Raw genomic sequence first — 19,715 nt, forward strand, 5'->3', positions numbered from 1 at the left:
GACTGTCTCACATTTGTTTTTGTTTTAAAGCAGAACTTAATCTCTATGATGACTTCCTTCAGTATAGTTATATAGCTATTTGTGTCGTGTCCAATGAAAGTTTAATGTGCGTACATTGTTTTAATAAGTGCTAAAGTTATGCTGCTATTGCCCTGCAGCCCAGACATGCATAATTTAGACTACAGCTCTTCATTTGTTCCATTTCAGCCTGGTAGATGTCCATTAGCTGTAGTTTGAGTTTAGTTTGAGTTCAACTGCCCATCACCAAATGCTCTCCAATACATTTAAAGCAATTTGTACTTAATCCACATTATCTCGGGAAAATGGAACATGATAAGTGAGCTGTTCCTTGGCAGCAACTGTCTGGATGTTGAGTTCAGCACTTGTGTGGAGAGGACGGCTGCGATAACGACAAATCGGCAATCTGCAACTAGCAGGAGATCTTGGCTGATGTGAAACGTGGAGTAGAGAAGGAAACCTGCATGTCTACAATTTAGTACTCACAGACCATCAGATCACTTTGTTGTTAAGGAAAAGTATAAAGTATCAAAATCTATTCAATCTTAAGCTATTTCTGTGATTGTTTAAAAACAATCACCCACAGATCCACTTCTTCTCTCCATAGCGCCACTGCGGTACACACTGAGTGAAAACAGAACATATAGGCTCCAGGGCCAACTCTAGAAAAGCCTCTGATTGATCCACTGCATCAGGTCTGAGCTGAGAACACTGTGAAATGTTGCAGCCTTGCTAATGAACAACACAAACCCTTTTTTCGAAATGCCTCTCAAAAATTAAGGACATTTTCAAAAAGCCCAACACATTCCCTGTAAATGTTTTAAATAATAAAGGCCAAAGTAATCAGAATAATCTCCCTTTTATGTGCCTGCTTTGTATCTGAATTATGTGACCAAATGTCGGGTCATTAAAGTGACATTACAGTCCAAATGGCAGCTGTGGGATCTATTGTGATTTCACAGCGTGTCCAAAATGGTTACAGATGAAACTCTGATGGGGCTGAAAAACGCCTCTAATGCTGATAGCAAAACAATTTGGCGCTTTGGAAAGTGTTGTAATTAAGCAGAGAAGCAGGAAGTGGAGCAGCTGCAGCCACAGACAGCCAGACAGACAGAGAGACAAACAGACAAAGTGATAGACAGACAGAGGCTTCAGGCTTCTGCTCAGAAATTAGATTTAGATTGGATAGAGAGCGAATTTCTACCGAGTGAAGAGCCGTCTGTATCGTATTTTCAGATTAGCTCACTTCATTTTAATTGTGAAATCTCTCAGACGATATTAGCGGGTCTGAATAGTCATTATCATCATCATAATGTGCATTTGTTAAGAAATACTCAAGTAGTCCAGAGGGAGGCTCCTTTAAGCATCCACAGCAACTAATTACAGCACAATTAATATGACAAATCATTCATCTTTACACTGAAAAAAATTCAACTCCATGCCATAAACAAAGCTGCCACCAGGGGTTGCTCTGTAGCTGTAGAAGGATCAGAGCCCACACTGATCCAGCATCACAGCTGCATTCATATAAGCAGAAAGAGAATATGACTTTTGCATTTTAAACGGCCTCCCGGTGATCGCTGGCGTGTCACAAATAGGGTCAAGAGTGAGACTTAGCGCGAACCCATCACATGAAAGGGCCTGAGAGGAAGTCGTTATTTCCCCGTACAGCTCCGGAGAACACAGATGAGCAATGAGAGAACATGAAAGCAGCTGTGTGTGTATGTGTGTGTGTGTGTGTGTGAGCCACTGTAGGTGTGCGTTAACTCCACTCCACTCCACTCCTTTATGGGCACAGAGGAAAAGAGCAGAGCAGAAGTGAGAGGCACGTTTCCTGCCAACGTCCTCTGCATAGGAAGCAGGCAGATGAAAAGAGGCCTCACTGGCTTCAGTTGGCTTCTGTAATGCAGCTCAGCGTCGACATCAAAGCCCATTACATTTGAAGAATGCCACAGCTTTTCTCTGCTAAATTGATCTATCGGCTTCCGCTGACTCCCCGCTTGTGTATGACTGAGTAAGGATGACAGGCGTTTTGTAGGAGTTATCACAAGGGGGGGAGCCGGCCGCATGTGTGGGTGTGTGTGTTTGTATGTGTGTGTGTGTTCTTGTACACAGGAAAGAAATCCCTCTGAATGAGGACAGTGTCGGATTAGAATTTGGGTTTAGGATCAAAATTTAGATTTAAATTTAGGTACATTCAGGTTGAACGTTAGATTATTGCAGAGGATTAAGATGGTGGTCTGGTGAAAGTCCTAAAAAGTGTAATCATAAAATCCAGTGAGTGTAAATCTTTAATAACTATCCTCCATAATTATGGAACAACTCACTGGGGCCTCTGAGCAAAAAGAAAGTGAACTCAAATAGAAAAGCATCTGTGCGATATAGAAGGAGCCAAAAAGCGTGAGAGGAGATATGGAACTCTGTTGTCTCAGTCTGGCAAAGTTTGATGTCCAAAAGTGGGATTATAAGATTAGTAGTGTGGCGGCACGTCTCACTTCCTCTTCAGATTAGATGCGTCACGTTTTGGTCAAAGCTGGGAAATAACATTTGTCACGACGAGAAGAAGTAACTTCCCTTTAAATGTTTCATTAGAAAACACAGAAAACGTTGCTTCCAATGTTGCTTCCAACAGTGTCAGACTCTACAGCCGCTCAAATAAAGTGACGTCATCCAATAATCAAAGGTACAGCAGTGATGTCATACTTAGAGACGACAAAATAGTTCAGCTTTGGTTTCTTGCAATCTTTGAAGTGAGAAAAGTATTTTGTTTACGTTCCACAGCATGAAAGGCGACACGTGGTGAGGTAATTCAGGCGGACGCAGGCGTGCAGAATTGAAGCGGCGACGAGGGGAAGAAGAAGATAGCGGGAAAGAGCTCAAGTTGCCAAATCTGTGTGTTGTTTTTTTTTCTCTCTGCAGCACTCAATGGCTCTCTTCTCTGGAGGATTAGCGAGCCTGTATGTGCAGGAGTGTGTCAGTACGCATGGTGTGTGTGTGTGTGTGTGTGTGTGTGTGTGTGTGTGTGTGTGTGTGTGTGTGTGTGTGTGTGTGTGTGTGTGTGTGTGTGTGTGTGTGTGTGTGTGTGTGTGTGTGTGTGTGTGTGTGTGTGTGTGTGTGTGTGTGTGTGTGTGTGTGTGTCCTCCTGTGGGTCTGAAGCTGATTTACCTTGCTTCTCTCTGTCTTTGCATAATCCCCCTGAGTGTCGGTGCGATGATAAACCCGTGAGTTGCGCTTTTGTGCCTCTTAGAGGTCTTATTGGTCACCTGTGTGTGTCAGAAGCCCAGGACACATTATGAAAACTCTGACAGAAAGAAACAAAGAGACACAGAAAGAAACAAAGAGAGCAGATCTGTGACCATTGAAACCATTGATTTGTGAAGAGCACAAAGGAATGTCACCCTCCAAGGCTCGTGATTGACAGTTTAAGATGTCAAAAAAAGATAGATGAGTTATCTCTTCACCCCATCACAAAGAAAGCCAATCTCCAAGGCAACAGCTGGTGCCGACTGAGAGAATGTCAGCAAATTTAGAAAGAAAAAAAACACATCGGTGTCCCCAGCAGAGTCTGAACCCTGATAGGAAAAAAAAGACAAATAAATGAAGCAGATCGGATCACCTGCTGGGAGACGGAGGATGGAGACAGAAGAAGCAGGGGGGAGGGACGCTGCAGGAGACATGATGTCATGCAACTGGCTCACTGATTCGTGGAGTTACCACCTGCTGCCACACACACCTGGTTGTGCTTTTGCCACCAAAAAAAAGCGGCCCTGTGCATTTATGTGTTGTGTTTTTTCGCTCTAAGGCATGGGAGGCAAGAAAGCGACAAAGAGAGACAAATTTAATAATTCAGGCCACTGGCAGAGCCAAATACAAGCAGCAGTTTGAGTGTGTTTGCATGTTTAATTCTCCATCTGGATGCGGTGCCGTGTGAGCCAGGATAGCGATGTACTCCAGTGGAAATGGAATTGAAGGTGTTGACAAACAGGAACGTGGTGACCAACACGACCAGCTCGTCAGCTGAACTTACGAAAAATGTTGCACAGCCTCATTCGCTGCACCACAAGAGAGTGTATCGCCACAGAAGTCATAGGAGTGATGGAATATTGGTACCTATTATAAATATAAAGGCAATAAAGCAAACCTGTGCAGAGGTGCTCAAAGTGAAAGTACTCACTGTGGAGAAACTTCTAAACAGAGAGAGAAAGTTTATAATACTCTGTACTTAGAGGTCATTTGCAAGATTAAATCAGTTCCTTTACTGGAACTCAAATAATAAAAAGCATTGTGTCATCGACGTAAAACTTGACAACACCAATTTTCTGAATTGAAGGTTTGAATTTGCCCAATAATTGGTTACCGCAAGCTTCAGGGAAATGTAGTGGAGTGAAAAGTAGAACAAAGCAGAAGCGGAAAGTAGCACGAAATTGAAATACCCCAAGAATGAATCAGGACCTTAAAGTTGTACTTTTGACATAGTTTGCTGAACTCTTCTCTGCTTTGAACCCACGACACGCAGCCACAATCTCAAAGTACAGCTCTTTGTGGAGGGAAACAGAAACTCAGGTAGGTGACACAAAGGAGATATAACTCTGAAGCAATAATAACCCTTGTGGGTAATGAAAGACAGTGTGATGTGATAATAATAATAATATCTATAATACGTCTGAGCACAAACACAAAGAGAGCAGAGCGGAGTGGGTGATGATCCCGACTATGATGAAAGATGGAAAAGCAGTTGAAGGAGAGAGAGAGGATATAAAGTAGAGAAAATCAATATGGGGCCACTTTCTTTTGACAAACATGCACATTTCAGTGAATTCGCTGATATCGGCCCCATTTGGTCTCATTGCAGGGACGCTCGTAATTTCCCCCCCTCAGCAATAAATCACAGACGCCTCTAACGGGAGAGAGAACGCCTCACCCAGGGGTGAGTTTGGGATTTAAGTTTGTGGAAGCAAAGGTGCGTCTGGGAGATAAGAAGAACTTGTGAATAGAAACAGCAGAATCCCTAGCTGCGGCCGGGGATCGCATTTATTGGTTTTTATCGTTACAGTGAGCACGGGAACAATGGGACAATACGGCAGAGATGCCACCACTCAGATATGACCTGGATGAGAAAGCATTCACTGAAACTGTCTTATTATCACAATTGGCAAAGGGAATGGCAAAGAATCATATCTGAGCTCCTCAAAACAGAAACAAAGGGATGCCAGGGGTCGACTGAAAACTTCTGGGCCCGTTCTTGGACGATCTCGAGAAGAGGTGTTTAGTTTTCTCAACACAATCTCCTTCCAACTCAACACACCTCTGCCAATGCTTCTGGACAGATTGCTATCCCAGTTTCCTCAGCAGTCCTTGTCTCGGCTGATTGGCATCGTCTGAAGGCAAACGGGCCAAATCAGGTGAGGAGGGTGGGAGCTGAACTGGTTCAAAGCCCGCAAGCTCCAATCTATTCAATCCAAGATCACTATCAACCAAACCAAGGCCCGGTGGTTCAGCTTGAACCACAAGCACGGCGCTCTGCAGTGAAATCTCATCGCCGAGCAACGTCCTCTGATTGTCATGTTCCGTTGTCATGGATGCGAACCTTTCAACCTTGGTTACTGTTACAATGTTAATCTGCTCGCCGGACATTTTCTAATTACAGCACCGTTGGACACAGACATCCTGTGCATTCAAATATGTGTGTGTGTGTGTGTGTGTGTGTGTGTGTGTGTGTGTGTGTGTGCAGATGTGTAAATTTGTGCATTGGCATATGCGTATGTGTCTATAAGTGCATCTGTGCGTGTGGGTGTGTGTGTGTGTGTGTCTGTTTTCAGCCTATATATTTCTTCACAATCTGGTTTACATTAGCGAGCCCCCCCCGAGGCAGCTGTGCAAACACTCCATGTGAGCATCTGCAGTGTCAAAGTCTTAAATAAGATCTTAATGCCTGAAACCAAATTCGCTTACACATTTTTCACACTTGTTTTAATGTGCTACAAATGCAAAAATCCAGATAAAACATGCAAACAAACCAAGGTCAGTGTGACAGCATCTCTGGATACACATTAACCGCCCCAACGCTGAGAGATGGACCGATGAATCACCATGACGCTCGGTCACGTTTGTCTCAGTTTGAGCCACGCCGTCCCCACAGAACTCAGCGGGCACCAAGTTGGAAGGATTATGAAGATGTCGCTAGAGTCACAGCAGGTGTCTGCAGTGGAATATTCATCTGCTAAAGTTTATATCCTTTCTCTTTTTTTCCCCAAGTCGTGTAGAGAGAGAGATAGAGGCGCTTGAGGGAGCTCTTCAATAATACATCTGAACCGTGTCTGTCTTTCATACTTCTGTATAAAGAGACGTGGAACTGCAGCAGAGCTACGTCTCGCTAGGATCAGAGGGGGAAACTCTTTATCTTTTGTGATTGTACGCCATGTGTGTGCGGCATGTGTGTGTGTGTGTGTGTGTGTGAGTGTTTCTCATGTTGCATAAGCTTAAAAAACACAATGGCAATCCTCAGTAAAATGTAAGATGATTCTAGAGCCACTGAGTTAACCTCCTGAGACCCTGCGTCCTCATTTGTGGACGTCGCATTTTTTCTTCCCTACACCTTTAACATCAATGTGCTTAACTTAAAACTTGTCCTCTTGTCTGAACATTTTTCACTGCCCCTGGTGGTTTACTCACCACTTTGGGTCGCAAGAAAACAGGGCAGACAGGAAGAAATGTGCTGTACTCTTTGTGTTAATTTAAAGTACACATATGATCACATGCTAATTAGGTCCCACTAATCCCAAATAGCAAGGACAAATTAAAAATGGATACAAAATAAATGTCCCGGTCTCAGGAGGGTAAAACAAGAAATGCCAGAGAACTAAACACCATGTGCGTGTTGTGTATGTGGCTGCTGTATGAGCGGGGAACATACGCTCCATACGCAGACCATAGTGGTGAACGCAGTGCAGGCAGGATCCCTGTCACCACCAAATACAGGAGGAGTATAGTCTGCCTAGACAGCAGCATTGACAGATTGCATGAATAATTTAGGAACAAAGTGAGAGGCCTCATAGACCTCTGAATCACTACCAATGACAGCTGCCTGCTCTGACTTTGGCTCCTCTCCTCATCGTTTTTAATGCATATAATTTCCATAAATTCCTCTTTTACACCTCACCGCCATGTCCAGGTGGAGGGGGCAGAGAGCACAAACTCAGATGAGCCCCCTCAATACAGGGTCTTTGGCCTGGATCAAACACTTGGAGCGCTCATTCAGCACAATATCACTATTTCACTTTCAGATTGTTGTTTTCTGTCACTAAAGCTGCCTTCAGCTATACTGAGATCCTGGAAAATCCAACCTTCGAAATGTGCCACTGAACAGCATTTAAGACGGAATTCCAAGACAATCTCGGGCAAGATCTCCCAGCTTAGCCGACCAAAACAAATCTAATGTCAAAGCGAGAGGACGGCACACAGTGAGCATCTTCTTCTTCCCATCCCTGTGTGGGTTGAACACTTTCTCTCTTTGGAACAAATTGAACAGGGAGTTTGGAACCAACTTGTCCCAGGTGCACGGATCATCTGTTGCCTGCCGTTCTGAGTTGTTGTTAGTCGAAGAATGCTTGGAGGCCAGAAGTTGACCAGGGAAATTTTCATAACGGACGTTGAATGGAAAACAACATTGATGGCCCTATCTCTGCTTTCCTGCATGCAAATTCTGATGATGTTTTGTTAGACTTTTTGCATTACCTGCCTATCGTTTGGTTGCCAATCATTAGCCTCTACTTACCTATTGATTTTAGCCCGTTTACCATTCTGTCTACATTTCTGTCTGCTCTGTAAATATTCTAGAATATTCAAGAAAGGACTTGTCTGTGCCCACCTTGGCTAAACTTGCACTCAAAGAAAAGTTGAAGAACTCAATAGAAAAGTTGAAATGAGGGGAAATATATACACGCTGTTACCTGAGCAACAGTGAGGCACAAAACGGCCCAGTATAGATTTACATGCAAGATAATCAGCATTGTGTAAATGGTGGCAGACAGCTTTCATTGATTATCCATTTCCTAGTCCGATATAATTGCTGGTGGACCCTCGAGAAGACGTTGACGCAAATTCGTGAACAGATGCTCAGAAGGAGGAACGAAGATGTGGAAGCTGGAGAAAAACTCTTCAGTGCCTGCTGCCGTTGTGTTTGGGTGTTTAACTTTGTACAAACGCAGATGTTGCCCAATCTCCAGATGTTTGGCTAATTTACCTCGTATATCTCGACGTTTCCCCCATTACAATCATCAGTGGAGCCCAAAAAATCTGGTCACTGCGGCGCTCAGCAGTCACAGCGCGACAAATCATTCTTCACAACTGGCGAGACGGCGGTTTTGCTCGTTTATGGCGTGATTATTTCCCCTGCATGAACAAACATACTGTACGTCCTGAGACTGGATTACAACATCGCTCACTGCACGCACTGCGTTACTTCCAACATTCCAAAATGCTGAAGTTGTTTACTGTGGCTACAAACTAGCTCACTCCACTGCACCGCATTTGAGTTAAAGAGGGTTTAAAAATGCTGTCTGGAGGGTGTGAGTGTGTGTGTGTGTGTGTGTGTGTGTGTGTGTGAGAAGGAGATGAAGGTGTGGGGGTGCGGTAATCAAAGGTATTGCAGATTGCAGCATGGAGGGCTGCTTGCTGCCTTGCTCCGAGGTGTTTGGCTCGGCGTTAACTTTGCACGACTTGTCCCAGGTGCACGGATTTTCAGAAGTGTGTTGGAAGTCAATTCTCCACGGCAACCAAAAAGAAAAAAACAATCAAGCTACCCGCTGCCCAAACCTACTCGGCCCTTTATAATCCCCGCAGCCTTTATTAAACACTGACCTTTTTTGAACGTGGATTTATTGAATTAGACGAAAAAGTCACCAAATCCGATGTTTTTAAACAGCCTTTTTGCTGTAGAGTGATTAGAAACAGCATTGCCGTCCCCTAGCGACGCTTACAGGCGGCCTGCCAGACAGAATACTGTAATCTGCACCCCCCCTTTCTCTTTCAAAGGGAAAGTGGAAGGTTTATTAGAGTTGGTGGCCTGTGATTGTGTTTTAATGAGAGAATGACTGCGGAGGGGAGATAAGGCAGTCAGTTCAGGCCTGAGAGGTCCTTGGTGGGATTAGAATAATCATCAAAAAAAAAATCACAATGGAGTGGCCCCGCTCCCGCCCTGGCCGCCCTGCACTCCTCCGCCCATTCATCCCTCCGTCTCTCCGCTCTTCCACCCCCCCGACAACGCATTGACATTCCGGTGTGACGGTCTGCTGCCTCCGGTAGAATGTGGAAAATGTCTCTCGTCACTTTGTGTGCCGGGCCAAATGTGCGGTTTTACAGATTAGAGAGGGGAACAGAGCGGGAATGTAGGCATGGTGTGGATAGAGCGGGGGGGAGGGAGGGGGAGGAGAGAGGTGTGTGCAGGTATTGAGTGAATGCAAACTCATGATAATGAGGCATTCACATGCAAACAGCCTCATCAGCATTGTGAATTATTCTCTTCCTGTGTAATCTTTACTTCCGTGTTCTATATTTGCTATCAATGGCTTTGAATAACACAAGCAGGAGTGACAGTGAGTACAACAGAAGCCATCAATCAAATATCCTGTAATGCTGCATTGTAATGAAAATTGCATCCCAAGGTAGTGTGAGAGATGAAATACATATCTGAAACAAGACGTTGACAAGACATCTTCTGAAATTGGTTGTTTCCTTCCCTTCTTGTACCTCAACGCTCTGCTTTTACTCATCAGTACTCTTACTCAGCTCACTGTGAGTAACAATCAGTGCAAATGACTTCAAATTGTTATTGTTGCTATAAGGAACTAAGAATTCCTGGTGAGGCCATTAAATGCAGAATGTTACATGTATTTGAGTATGTTCACATTGTGGTGTGTGTGTGTGTGTGTGTGTGTGTGTGTGTGTGTGTGTGTGTGTGTGTGTGTGTGTGTGTGTATGCACCTACACAGAGAATCATCATTTTGTATTTAAAAACATTGCCCCCCCCCACCAGCGGCGCTTCAGAAATATTTCAAGGTGTCAAACATAAACAAGTCATGGTTTCACAGCAGAGAAGGTGTTTCACTTTAACACTGAGCACACACACACATACACACACCAGTTAAACAGACACCCAACCGCCACGACACAAAGATGCCATGGAGAGCGTTATGTGACTTTCATTCCAATTATCAAACAGAGAAATGTCAACCATGCTGGCGATAAGATGACAAAACCCCTCTGAACCGTCGAGCTGGAACTCTCCCTTATTTACTGCTCTTTAAATGCTGTTTAAATCAGAGAGACTAATCGGAAAAGCACTAACAAAGCCTGTGTGTGTGCACAGAGAGAGGGTGAGAGAGAGAGGGAGAGGGGAGAGAGAGAGGGGAGAGAGAGAGAGTTGGCAGCCAGGGAGAGGGGATTATGTTCCTCTGCTGTCATGTGTTCTGACATTCAGAATGTTATTAAACTTCAATAGGCTGAGCTCAGGGTTCACTGATTACTCTTGCTGGGGCTGAAACCATTATTCAGGGTTTACTTCACACTGTGTGTTTACCTAAATCACAATCACACTGCACACACACCTGCATGCACAACCCCCCTCCCCCCGCGCACACACACGCAAACCTGCATATACGCGTGCTCCCACTAGATTTGTACACGCACACATATCTAAATGATGGAAGATTACTGCAGTAATGCATTATGGGTAATTGCAACTGTCTCAGCAAACTGGATTTGTGTGCCTGCTAAATATGCATTAGGCCTGATAGAGGGAGAAAGGCTAAAAGTTTCCATATACTGATGCCAGTCTTTCAAAGGACATTGAGACCCAAGCGGGCGTATGCAATCCTTTACTGAAGAGAGACGACTACCCTGCAAGTACTGCACTACAAACTCTACTCAGGGACATTTCAGTGTTTTTGTGATTGCGTCTGATGCAGTTGGCCAATCTGGACTCAAAAAGAGACAGTGGCTCAAATAAGAGAAGAGGGTCTGTTTTCACTCAGTGTGCACAGCAGATATTCTTTAAGAGAGAGTTGAGTGTTTTCGCTTTGTCTCTCTGTGCAAGTTTTGGAAAATAAACCTCCAAATGAGAAGAACACAAACAACTACGGAAAATTGAATAGAAATCGAATGTACTTGATCGTGAAATGGGAATACTTACACATATTGCTCACTCACACCTCCTCTGTTCACTGATGGAATGAAAAATATCTTCTATTGTCCAAAAGGAACAGACCACTTTAAACAAAAAGAAGAAAGAAATGAGAACGGGATCATTGCTTTGCACCGAGATGATTTAACAGAGGTATTCCAGCATACGGAGTGAAATATTCCATTGAATTGGAGGATATTTCCTGCTTCTGACCCTATCCAGCAGAGAAGATTGGCTGGGGGTCCACCTGGGCCATACGGGGAGGCTCCCTAAGTTTGATCGCAGTGGAAAGTAGCCCCGCACTATAATCCCCTCATCTGTCATCCTGTCAGGGCCGATGTGCTCCGCCATACATCTCTCCCTCACTCCCTCTTTCACTCTCCAGCTGTTTCTGTCCGCTTCTACTACCGCGATCCATCTTCTTCTTCAAGGCCTTCTGCCTTCGCGCCCCGCAAAGACAGACGGGTGGAGGACAGAGGAAGAGAGGAGGGTTCAGGGTGCCAGTCTTAGGCTGTCGAGGCTGGCAGCAGAGCGACTCTTTGTGTCCCCCCCCCCCCCCCGCACACACATATCTCAAACAGGACGCAGTTAATCTTTGAAAGCGACGCACTTGCAGGCTTTCCTTGTGATTGACCGTCCTTTTCAGCCGGTCCCTGGGTGACCCTGAACGCCACAGAGGAGTGGAAAGACCAATAAACCTCATACTGGATAATAACTCATCATAACCTCATACGTTTTCATTTACAGACCAATACAGCTCCATTACCACTTATAAATCAACGGCTAATGGGATAAGTGAAGCAGCAAACTGTGAGCCTTGATTTGTGCACAGGCCGCTGAAGTGATGAAGCAGTATTTATGACCGTCCTGCCTCGGGCCAGTGTGTCTGTGTCGCTCCGCCCGCTTATGTGAGGCTGGAAAGACGGGCCTGTTTTCAGAGCAGAGCCGAGTCGAACAGTAAAGCCGTCCCAAGGCCAAGCTGTCGATCCGTCATGAGATGCATCTTCACATCTCACTTTGCTACCAGCCAATCAGATGACGGGGGAAGCGGCCTCAGGGACTGAAGAGGGAGTGAGTGAGGAGACGTTGAATGAGATTTCGGTTATGTAGGCCCTCTGACAAACATTTCAAGCTAATTAGTTTTAAAACAAGGCTGTGTTCACACGTAGTGGCTTTTCCTCTATTGGCAACTTTCCCTTCAGGCTAACCAGTCTAAACTACCCAAGGGACCCAAGGGACCCAGCAACAGCATCCACTTTTTACACCTCACCCTTTGTCCTGTCTACTTAAGACGCAAGGAAAAGATGTTCAAAACAGAGTAACGTCAATTTAAGAGAAATGGAACATTGAAGTGCCTTCTGAAGCTCGTCACAGCAAGATTAGCCATCAAGGTCCAACATTTTTCAGGCTTTCACACTTCAATCTTCAGCATTTGGCAAAACCTTTCGGCAATTGCAATCGCAGTCACATTTCTAGTTATGACTGTGACTCGTAATCACACCTTTAATATGTGTTGGTGGTTTGCATGTATTCCCTCTGACTGTATGTGTCCCCTTTAACATTATTAGATGCAATTCCAGCACTTAATTACCGGCTGCATGCCTTTGCCCGTGCATTCTATAAACTAACTAACACTAAAATGTGCACAGCCGCTGCCTGCAGCTGCCTGTGGGTGTAAGAGGGGGAAGAAGAAGAAGAAGAAGCGGCAGGGGCCAGAGAGGAAGAGTGAGAGAGGTGAATTACAAATGACTAATAAGAAAAAAAAATAATGAGGAAGAGTCAACATCCATGAGTCTGTGTGTGTGTGTGTGTGCCCTTTTCCAACAGACTCTGGCAATTTGCTGGAGTTGCTCCGAAGAGGAGAAGCCTTTTCCTCGCCGACGGCTGCAAGACTTTACTCTGTCCCTCCAACCTGAGCTTCACCGCTATCGATTTCCTTTCCTCCTCCATTTGGAAACACACAGTTCCACTTGCCAGAGAGAACAGACGGCACAACAACATTGGGGAATGTCTGTTCATAACAACATTAATGGAACGCAAAGTGAAGAGGAAGAGAGACAGAAAATGGATTTGACTTGGAAAACAATCAATCTGAGCTTCCCCACAAAAATTCATTTGTCCAACAAAAACCATGAGGCGGAGTAAAGAACACACACAACCCGCTCCCATGTAAGTGCACACACAGATTATTGTCAGGAGTGTGTGGTTAAGAGGGTCAAGTCCAAAGCCAATGGAGATGGCAGAGATTGGGAAGCCATTTTTCATCAAAACATACATTAATCCTCCTCCTAATGTTCATGCAGCCTAAGCTACATCCCCCAGGTACACACACACACACACGCTCACTACACCCTAAACATGGAAGCTTTAACAGTTTGTTCTTTTTGTGTCAATCCAGGCTACAAAGGTGAGCACAGACACAATAAAGTGTGATCTGTGATTAGGAAAGACATCTTATAGCTACAATATGTATCCTGGCATCACTCTCTGAAAAATATAATGTCTATGTAACAGCATCTACTGGTCTAATCTGATTTTCCACCCACTTCATGATGTTACAGACTGCTGCTATATTATCAGACGCGCCAGATCACACAGACAGACAGTGTTTGGCCAAAGCTAGCAGTCTTGTCATTGTAAACATGACATTTTCTGAGGGATATGTTCTTAGACTTTAGTCGTGTAACACTGATTTACAAGAAAAAGTTTAAAAGTGTGTGTGTGTGTGTGTTTGTCCCTTGGAAACCGGCCTTGTGCCTAATCAAGTGTCCCCATTACAAAAACCTGTGGATGTGCTTGTTTGTGTGGAGTGTGTGTGTGTCCACTTATGTAGGTGCGGTGCTGTTGCTCCTCATCAGTTCCCTAATGAGACAAAGAAAGTGTGTGACATCTGCACCTGGACACAATTAGGCAGCAATCACTTTCAATGATACTCCAGGCTCCAACAAGATCCTCTCACCTCTCTATTTGTTCTATCGCCATTCTCCACCTTTTTTCTCCTTTTATTCACGCGCGCCTTCTTTATTGCGTCCCCCAAAGACCATTAAAGGATTCAAAGGACATCACCTGTTTTAGCACTTGGGACGTGATTTACTGGTCCTCAGGGATCCAGGACAGGTGATGCACCCAGATTTCATTTTAGATAAGAGATGATTACTTGGGCTTTTAAAACCCAGGGACATTATTTTATTCTGTGTTCCTCCAGTCCTGTCGGTGTCCACTCGTCTCTTCCAAAACATACAGGAAGCACACACACACACACACACACACAGACACACACACACACACACAATCATGGCATTGAACAAACAATCTCTGAACTACAACAGAGCCACAGTGGGAGTCCTACCCATAAACACAATCGTTTGTTCAGTGAAAAGCAAAACAGATCTATAGCGCCTATTACAGCAACTATTACACACACACACATCACACACTCGTCATAATCACAGTGGACCCTCCTGTTAAAACGCCTCATCTTCTTCCATTGCTGATGCAGAAACAGATGACCAATCGACTGTTTTTCAGTTCTGTCTCGCACCACAATTTCACCTTTCTCCCCTTCTGCACCTACAGTACAGAGAGAGACACACACACAAAAAAAAGTTTCTTCCAACTCATCAAACTGCTTTTCTTCCCCCCCTTTTCTCTCTTTTGCCCTTCCAGAATTTCTCCAGTTGAGAGAACAACTACAGAAAACACAAGTGGCGATCAAAGGTTTTGTCGGGAAAATGTGTGGAGTAAATTTCAGGCGTAAACGTACACAGGAAGTTTCTCCACCAGCAGCAGCAGCAGCTTTTTGAAACGTCACGGCCACTCTTGACTATCAGGACAAACAATAGAGGCGTCCCGCAGATCCCGCAGACGCATCAAGCTGCTTGTAGACCGCATCCGCTTTATCAGGGAGCGCCTTTCACAGAACATCACAAGCCGCTCCATTTAAGTGGATGGAATTGACGAGACGGCGCCTGTTGGAATTGTGTTCACCCAAGCAAGAAATTGAGAGAAAATTAAAGTTTGGGCTGCAGAGGAATTTGTAATTGTGATTCAAGTCTTAAATGTGCTTGACTTTGTTGCTGGGAGATGTGAGCTTAGGTTTCTTGTAGGTTTGTTGCATGGGCCTTTATGTGTGGCTGCCATAGATTTCCAATGCAGCAAAGATTGTTGTGTATACACAGGTCTGCTTTGAAGCTTAGGCTTTCTGTCTGTACTTGCTGGAATCTCAAACCCAGTAGTACAAGGATCATCCAACAAGTTGTGTATCCTGCTATTACATTAATTGATTGCACCTTGTATTCCAAGTTCTCAGCTGTGCTCTCAGGTACTTGAGATACCAGGTGCAAGCAATTAAGTTGGCAGCCTTTGTAGGACTGGGTTGGAGACCACTGTGTACTACTTTCTGATCTTCTGTGACTGCCTGTGTCTTGTTTCTAATGGTATATGAAGTCATATCTGTCAGTAGTGCTAATTTATTAGTTGTGCAGAAGCGGGGAATGCTTCAAGTAAGTATTTCAAACTAAATTCGATCAAAATCACCTCAAATTCACAGTAAAAGAAACATAAATGTCCTGTATTTCCTGCATCACTGTGTTCCACGGTGGTGAAATATACATTTAATGACAATAAAACTGGACAAATGCACATAGTTTATTCTTTATTCAGTTACAAAAGCATGATGACTTCCTTCCAGGACACTTTGGTTAGAAAAAAAGTTTATATCTTTAAAAGTCTGAATCCTAATCGTGGTTATTATTGTATATATTTTCTGAAAGTGAACCCATTTACTGTCTGTTTTCCCATACGGATGCTTGGAAAAAAACAACAATAACTGATGTTTCTGGCGAACAAAATGACTCCAATCTCATAGTAAAATACTGTCAAAAAAAAAACAGCAACAAAGAAATACTCAGTGGTGTTAAGATCCAAACACTAAAAAAACACCAACAGGAAATTCTTCAACAAATTCAACAGAAACAAACTCAAAAACTGGTTTCAACTGTTTCAGTAACAGCAGCGTCTACGGATTATTCAACACCAGCCTTTTTTTGTTTTTTGTTTTTAAATACTTTGTACACTCTTTCCAAAAGTGTATAACACTTCCTGGCACCCCAGCTTTCCTTTATAATACAAACACTGAGTGTCTTTTTACAAATCTGTTATGGCATAAAAAACATCTTCTCAAAGGGAAAAGCCTCCACGCAAAAGAGTGCTGTGCTGTGTCCTAGTTAATACAACATCAGCAACAGAAGACGCATAGATCAAGGAAGAAAGGAAAAGTACTCGCACATATAACTAATTCAGATACACTGAGGCGTGGTCGGAAGGAGAACACACACTTTCACTTTGAGAAGGAGAGAGAAGCCTTTTATATACATAATAGGTGGAGATGCGTGTGGGTTTCGGTGAACTCGGCCCTCCTGCTTGCCTTGTGGAGAGACGGGAGGTCGAGATGTTTAAAATTTGGTTCTTAAAGCAGAAAATTAACAAGAGGAACAAAAACGAATGGATAGTAGTGGAAGTAAAGGACGACTGCTGCCTTTGCCTCAGCGGTGGGATTAAACATCAGCGAGAGAGCGCGTTTGTTGTTTGAAACTGACCTAAAATATTCAACAGGTGAAACTCACAACAGAAAGAAAACCAGCCAACCCCTTGACGATGTCAAACTGTTACATATTAGTCATGTGTGTTGTTTAGTGTTGTAATTTGCCATCAACTGTCAACCTGTTGGTGAGTCCCCTCGTCTAGAATCTGCTGAACCAAGCCAATTGGGCCGGAAATTTGTGGAGTCAGCAGCAAAATGTGGAACAAATTTTGAAATAAAAATACACTATTTCCTTCACAATGAAATCAAAAATGTGCTTCTTTGATTCCAAAGCCTGGTTTTGTTATTTTGACACAGAGCTTCGGCTAGTTCTCTTTTTCTCTACGTGACTTTCCCGTTGTCCTTCTGTAAGTGTGGTCAGTCACAATGAGGGAGAAACAAAACACACCACTAAACCAAATAAATCCAAAAACACAAAGTACATCACCAATAGTCGTCTGTTAACAGGGATGGAAATGTCGTAGGGGTGGAATTTTCCTTGAAGGCCCAGACTGTCCTTCGTCATCTCTGCCCTCTGCTGTCCGGGGCCTGCCACTCTGATTTCCCCTTTCTTGACTTGATCTGAAAGGGAGAGCTGGAAAGCAAGAGGAGCGCGCCACCACGGTAACCTTGGTTTCTTATAAACACCGATCATAGCGACTGTCGACAGCTTCAGTCACAACTGGCGCTTTCGGCCCCGCCCACTTCCCGCCCTGGCTAGCAACAGCCAGAGTGCAGGCCAGACTTTCATTTTATAGGCCACAGACAATCTGCAGGGAATATGCCACTCTCAATAAACGGAGAGTGAATCGCTGCGCTGCCCGTTTCATTACGACGAAACACAGCGGAAAATATATCACAGGGCTGACAGAGTTATGCAGCGGCGATTAACAATAGCGCGACGGCGGCGTCTTTCTCCGGATTACGTCGCGTCAATCTCGTCAATCTCTGCTGAAAACAGCCTCGCTAAAATATGAATGAGTAGAATACAGTGTAAGGTCACTCAGTACTGTACATAGCCACACATTTATGTCTCCACGTAAATGTTCCTCCGTTCTCTACCCTGGCTTCTGTCTTGTAAAAACAGGTGACGGTCGGCTCATCTTTGTGAACATTAGAATACGTAAACTCTTGTCTATTATTGGCTAAACCCGGTAGCAACGAGTGTAAAGTGTATGTTGTGTGCGTTCGTCGTGAGAATGGTCATGTGGCATGACGACAAGGCATGGCGTGTTAAATGAGCCGTAGCAGCAATGTGTGCGCTGGATATTTGTGGCAGACCCTTCCGTCCACTCGCGAGCGTCAACCTTCAATCGAGGGTGAATCGCGTGAAAATACGGCTGAACGTCCTTGTCCTTTCTAGATCGGTTGTGTGGTGTGAAAGAGTCGTAATGTCCCCAAAACAATATGGAACCATCACAGCAGTCAGCAAGTGTTTCTCCTCCTCTGCCACATCTGTGCAAAGACACAATCCAGCCGCCATCAGAAGCGTTTAGGTAGACGAGATCAGCAGTGGAGGTGAAGATATTGCACACGCAAAACGAACGTCAAACAGCTCTGTGGAAATGGCACAGCGCAGGCGTCACACTGAAGAAAAGTCCTGTTTTTTTTTTCAATTCTCTCACATAAATGAACACTGTAAAAAACTCGAAAAACGCCCACGTCCACAGCTTCTTTATTGCAGCACAATCCCCTTCTTTTTTTGTTTTTTTTAAAATCGATCTCTTTTTCAAACATCCTCTTATTTTAAAAAAATGCGGCGAGTGTCTTCATAGTTTGGAGTGGTTTCAAAGAGTGCATTTTGGCAGTAAGTTTTAAGTCTTGTGTGAGTCGGGGGGGTCGGGGGGGGCATGTTGACAGCCGGGAGGATAATTAACGGGTCAAACCACAGATGACGGCCATGACTGGGAGGTCAAAGAGTCTCTGCGCTCTCTTCCTGCCCCACCCTGCCTGATCCCGGCCGCCAGCAGAGTCATGCGGTGGTCACATACCGGAGGCACCCAGTCCCATGCTGGCGGTGTGGCTCATACAGGGCAGCGTCTGGACGGTCTTGGGGAAGTCGTGGGTAAGGATGCGTCCGTTCTCTCCGCCGCTCCCGTTTCCGCTCATCCTGGTCAGAGTGGAGCAGCGCATGGCATCGTTGATGGATTGCTGCGGGGGGACAAAACAAAAACAAGCTGTAGAGGAGATTGCGGCTTATCTCACAGACGTGCGCTGTGTCCTAATGGGAACAGATAAAGCTAATGCAACAGTTAGAATGTCTATTCCATTAAACTTGGCTGCTGTGCGATTCCACGTGTTACTTATTATGTGAATGAGCAGCTGTTTCTACTGAATATGGTGCTGGCGCGTTAAGGAATAAAGGAGTCGAACGAGCTGTTAGGAGTCACAGGGTGTTGGTTTTCATCCTCTTTATCTCGTCCTGAATGTTACTCGCAGGTGGTAAACCGCGGCGCTGGCCGGCGTGCATCAATGTCCTAATTTGTAATAGGAGGAGCAGGCGCGAGGTGTGGGCAGTAAGACGGGAGCAAAGGCTTCACTCATTGGTTTAATAGCTCCATTCTCCATTCTACTGCAATAAAAAGCCACGGGGCTCGAAAAGCAGAGCTAATGATGCGCGATGCTACGTGTGTCCAGCGTGTGTTCGCTCATGTGCGTTTGTGTGTGTCCGTCGTAAGCTGATTACTTTTTTTTTTTTTGCCAAGCCGCTGACAATCTGGAGCAGCCGGTGAGTGTTGCATGGGGACCGGTGGATTACACTGGCCTCTAATTGGAGCGGTGTTGTTTCTTTCAAGCCAAACAGCAGAACAGCGCCGCTGGACTAACAGGCGCGGAGTCTAACTCATCAGCATACTGATCAGGTGCTTCTTTGTGCGCTGATTAAAACATAAGAGATTCATGTTGAAGACGGCTTCTCATCTTGGCCGTGCCTCGCTT

At 44.7% G+C, this 19,715-nt stretch overlaps 1 protein-coding gene across 1 annotated transcript in view; it reads right to left on the minus strand.

The window, feature by feature from the left end:
• Positions 1 to 15,842: 15,842 nt before the first annotated feature.
• gria1a (glutamate receptor, ionotropic, AMPA 1a) overlaps positions 15,843 to 19,715 on the minus strand; it is a 39,746-nt gene continuing 35,873 nt past the window's right edge. The window contains exon 14 of the mRNA XM_076162839.1: positions 15,843 to 18,929. Within this exon, the coding sequence (XP_076018954.1) occupies positions 18,762 to 18,929 (168 nt within the window). The 3' untranslated portion in view covers positions 15,843 to 18,761. The remainder of the gene's footprint in view (positions 18,930 to 19,715) is intronic.

This window comes from Genypterus blacodes, unplaced genomic scaffold, assembly GCF_046128005.1.
Source record: "Genypterus blacodes isolate CSIRO-AG114 ecotype Tasmania unplaced genomic scaffold, CSIRO-AGI_Gbla_v1 ptg000128l_1, whole genome shotgun sequence".
Lineage (NCBI taxonomy): Eukaryota > Metazoa > Chordata > Actinopteri > Ophidiiformes > Ophidiidae > Genypterus > Genypterus blacodes.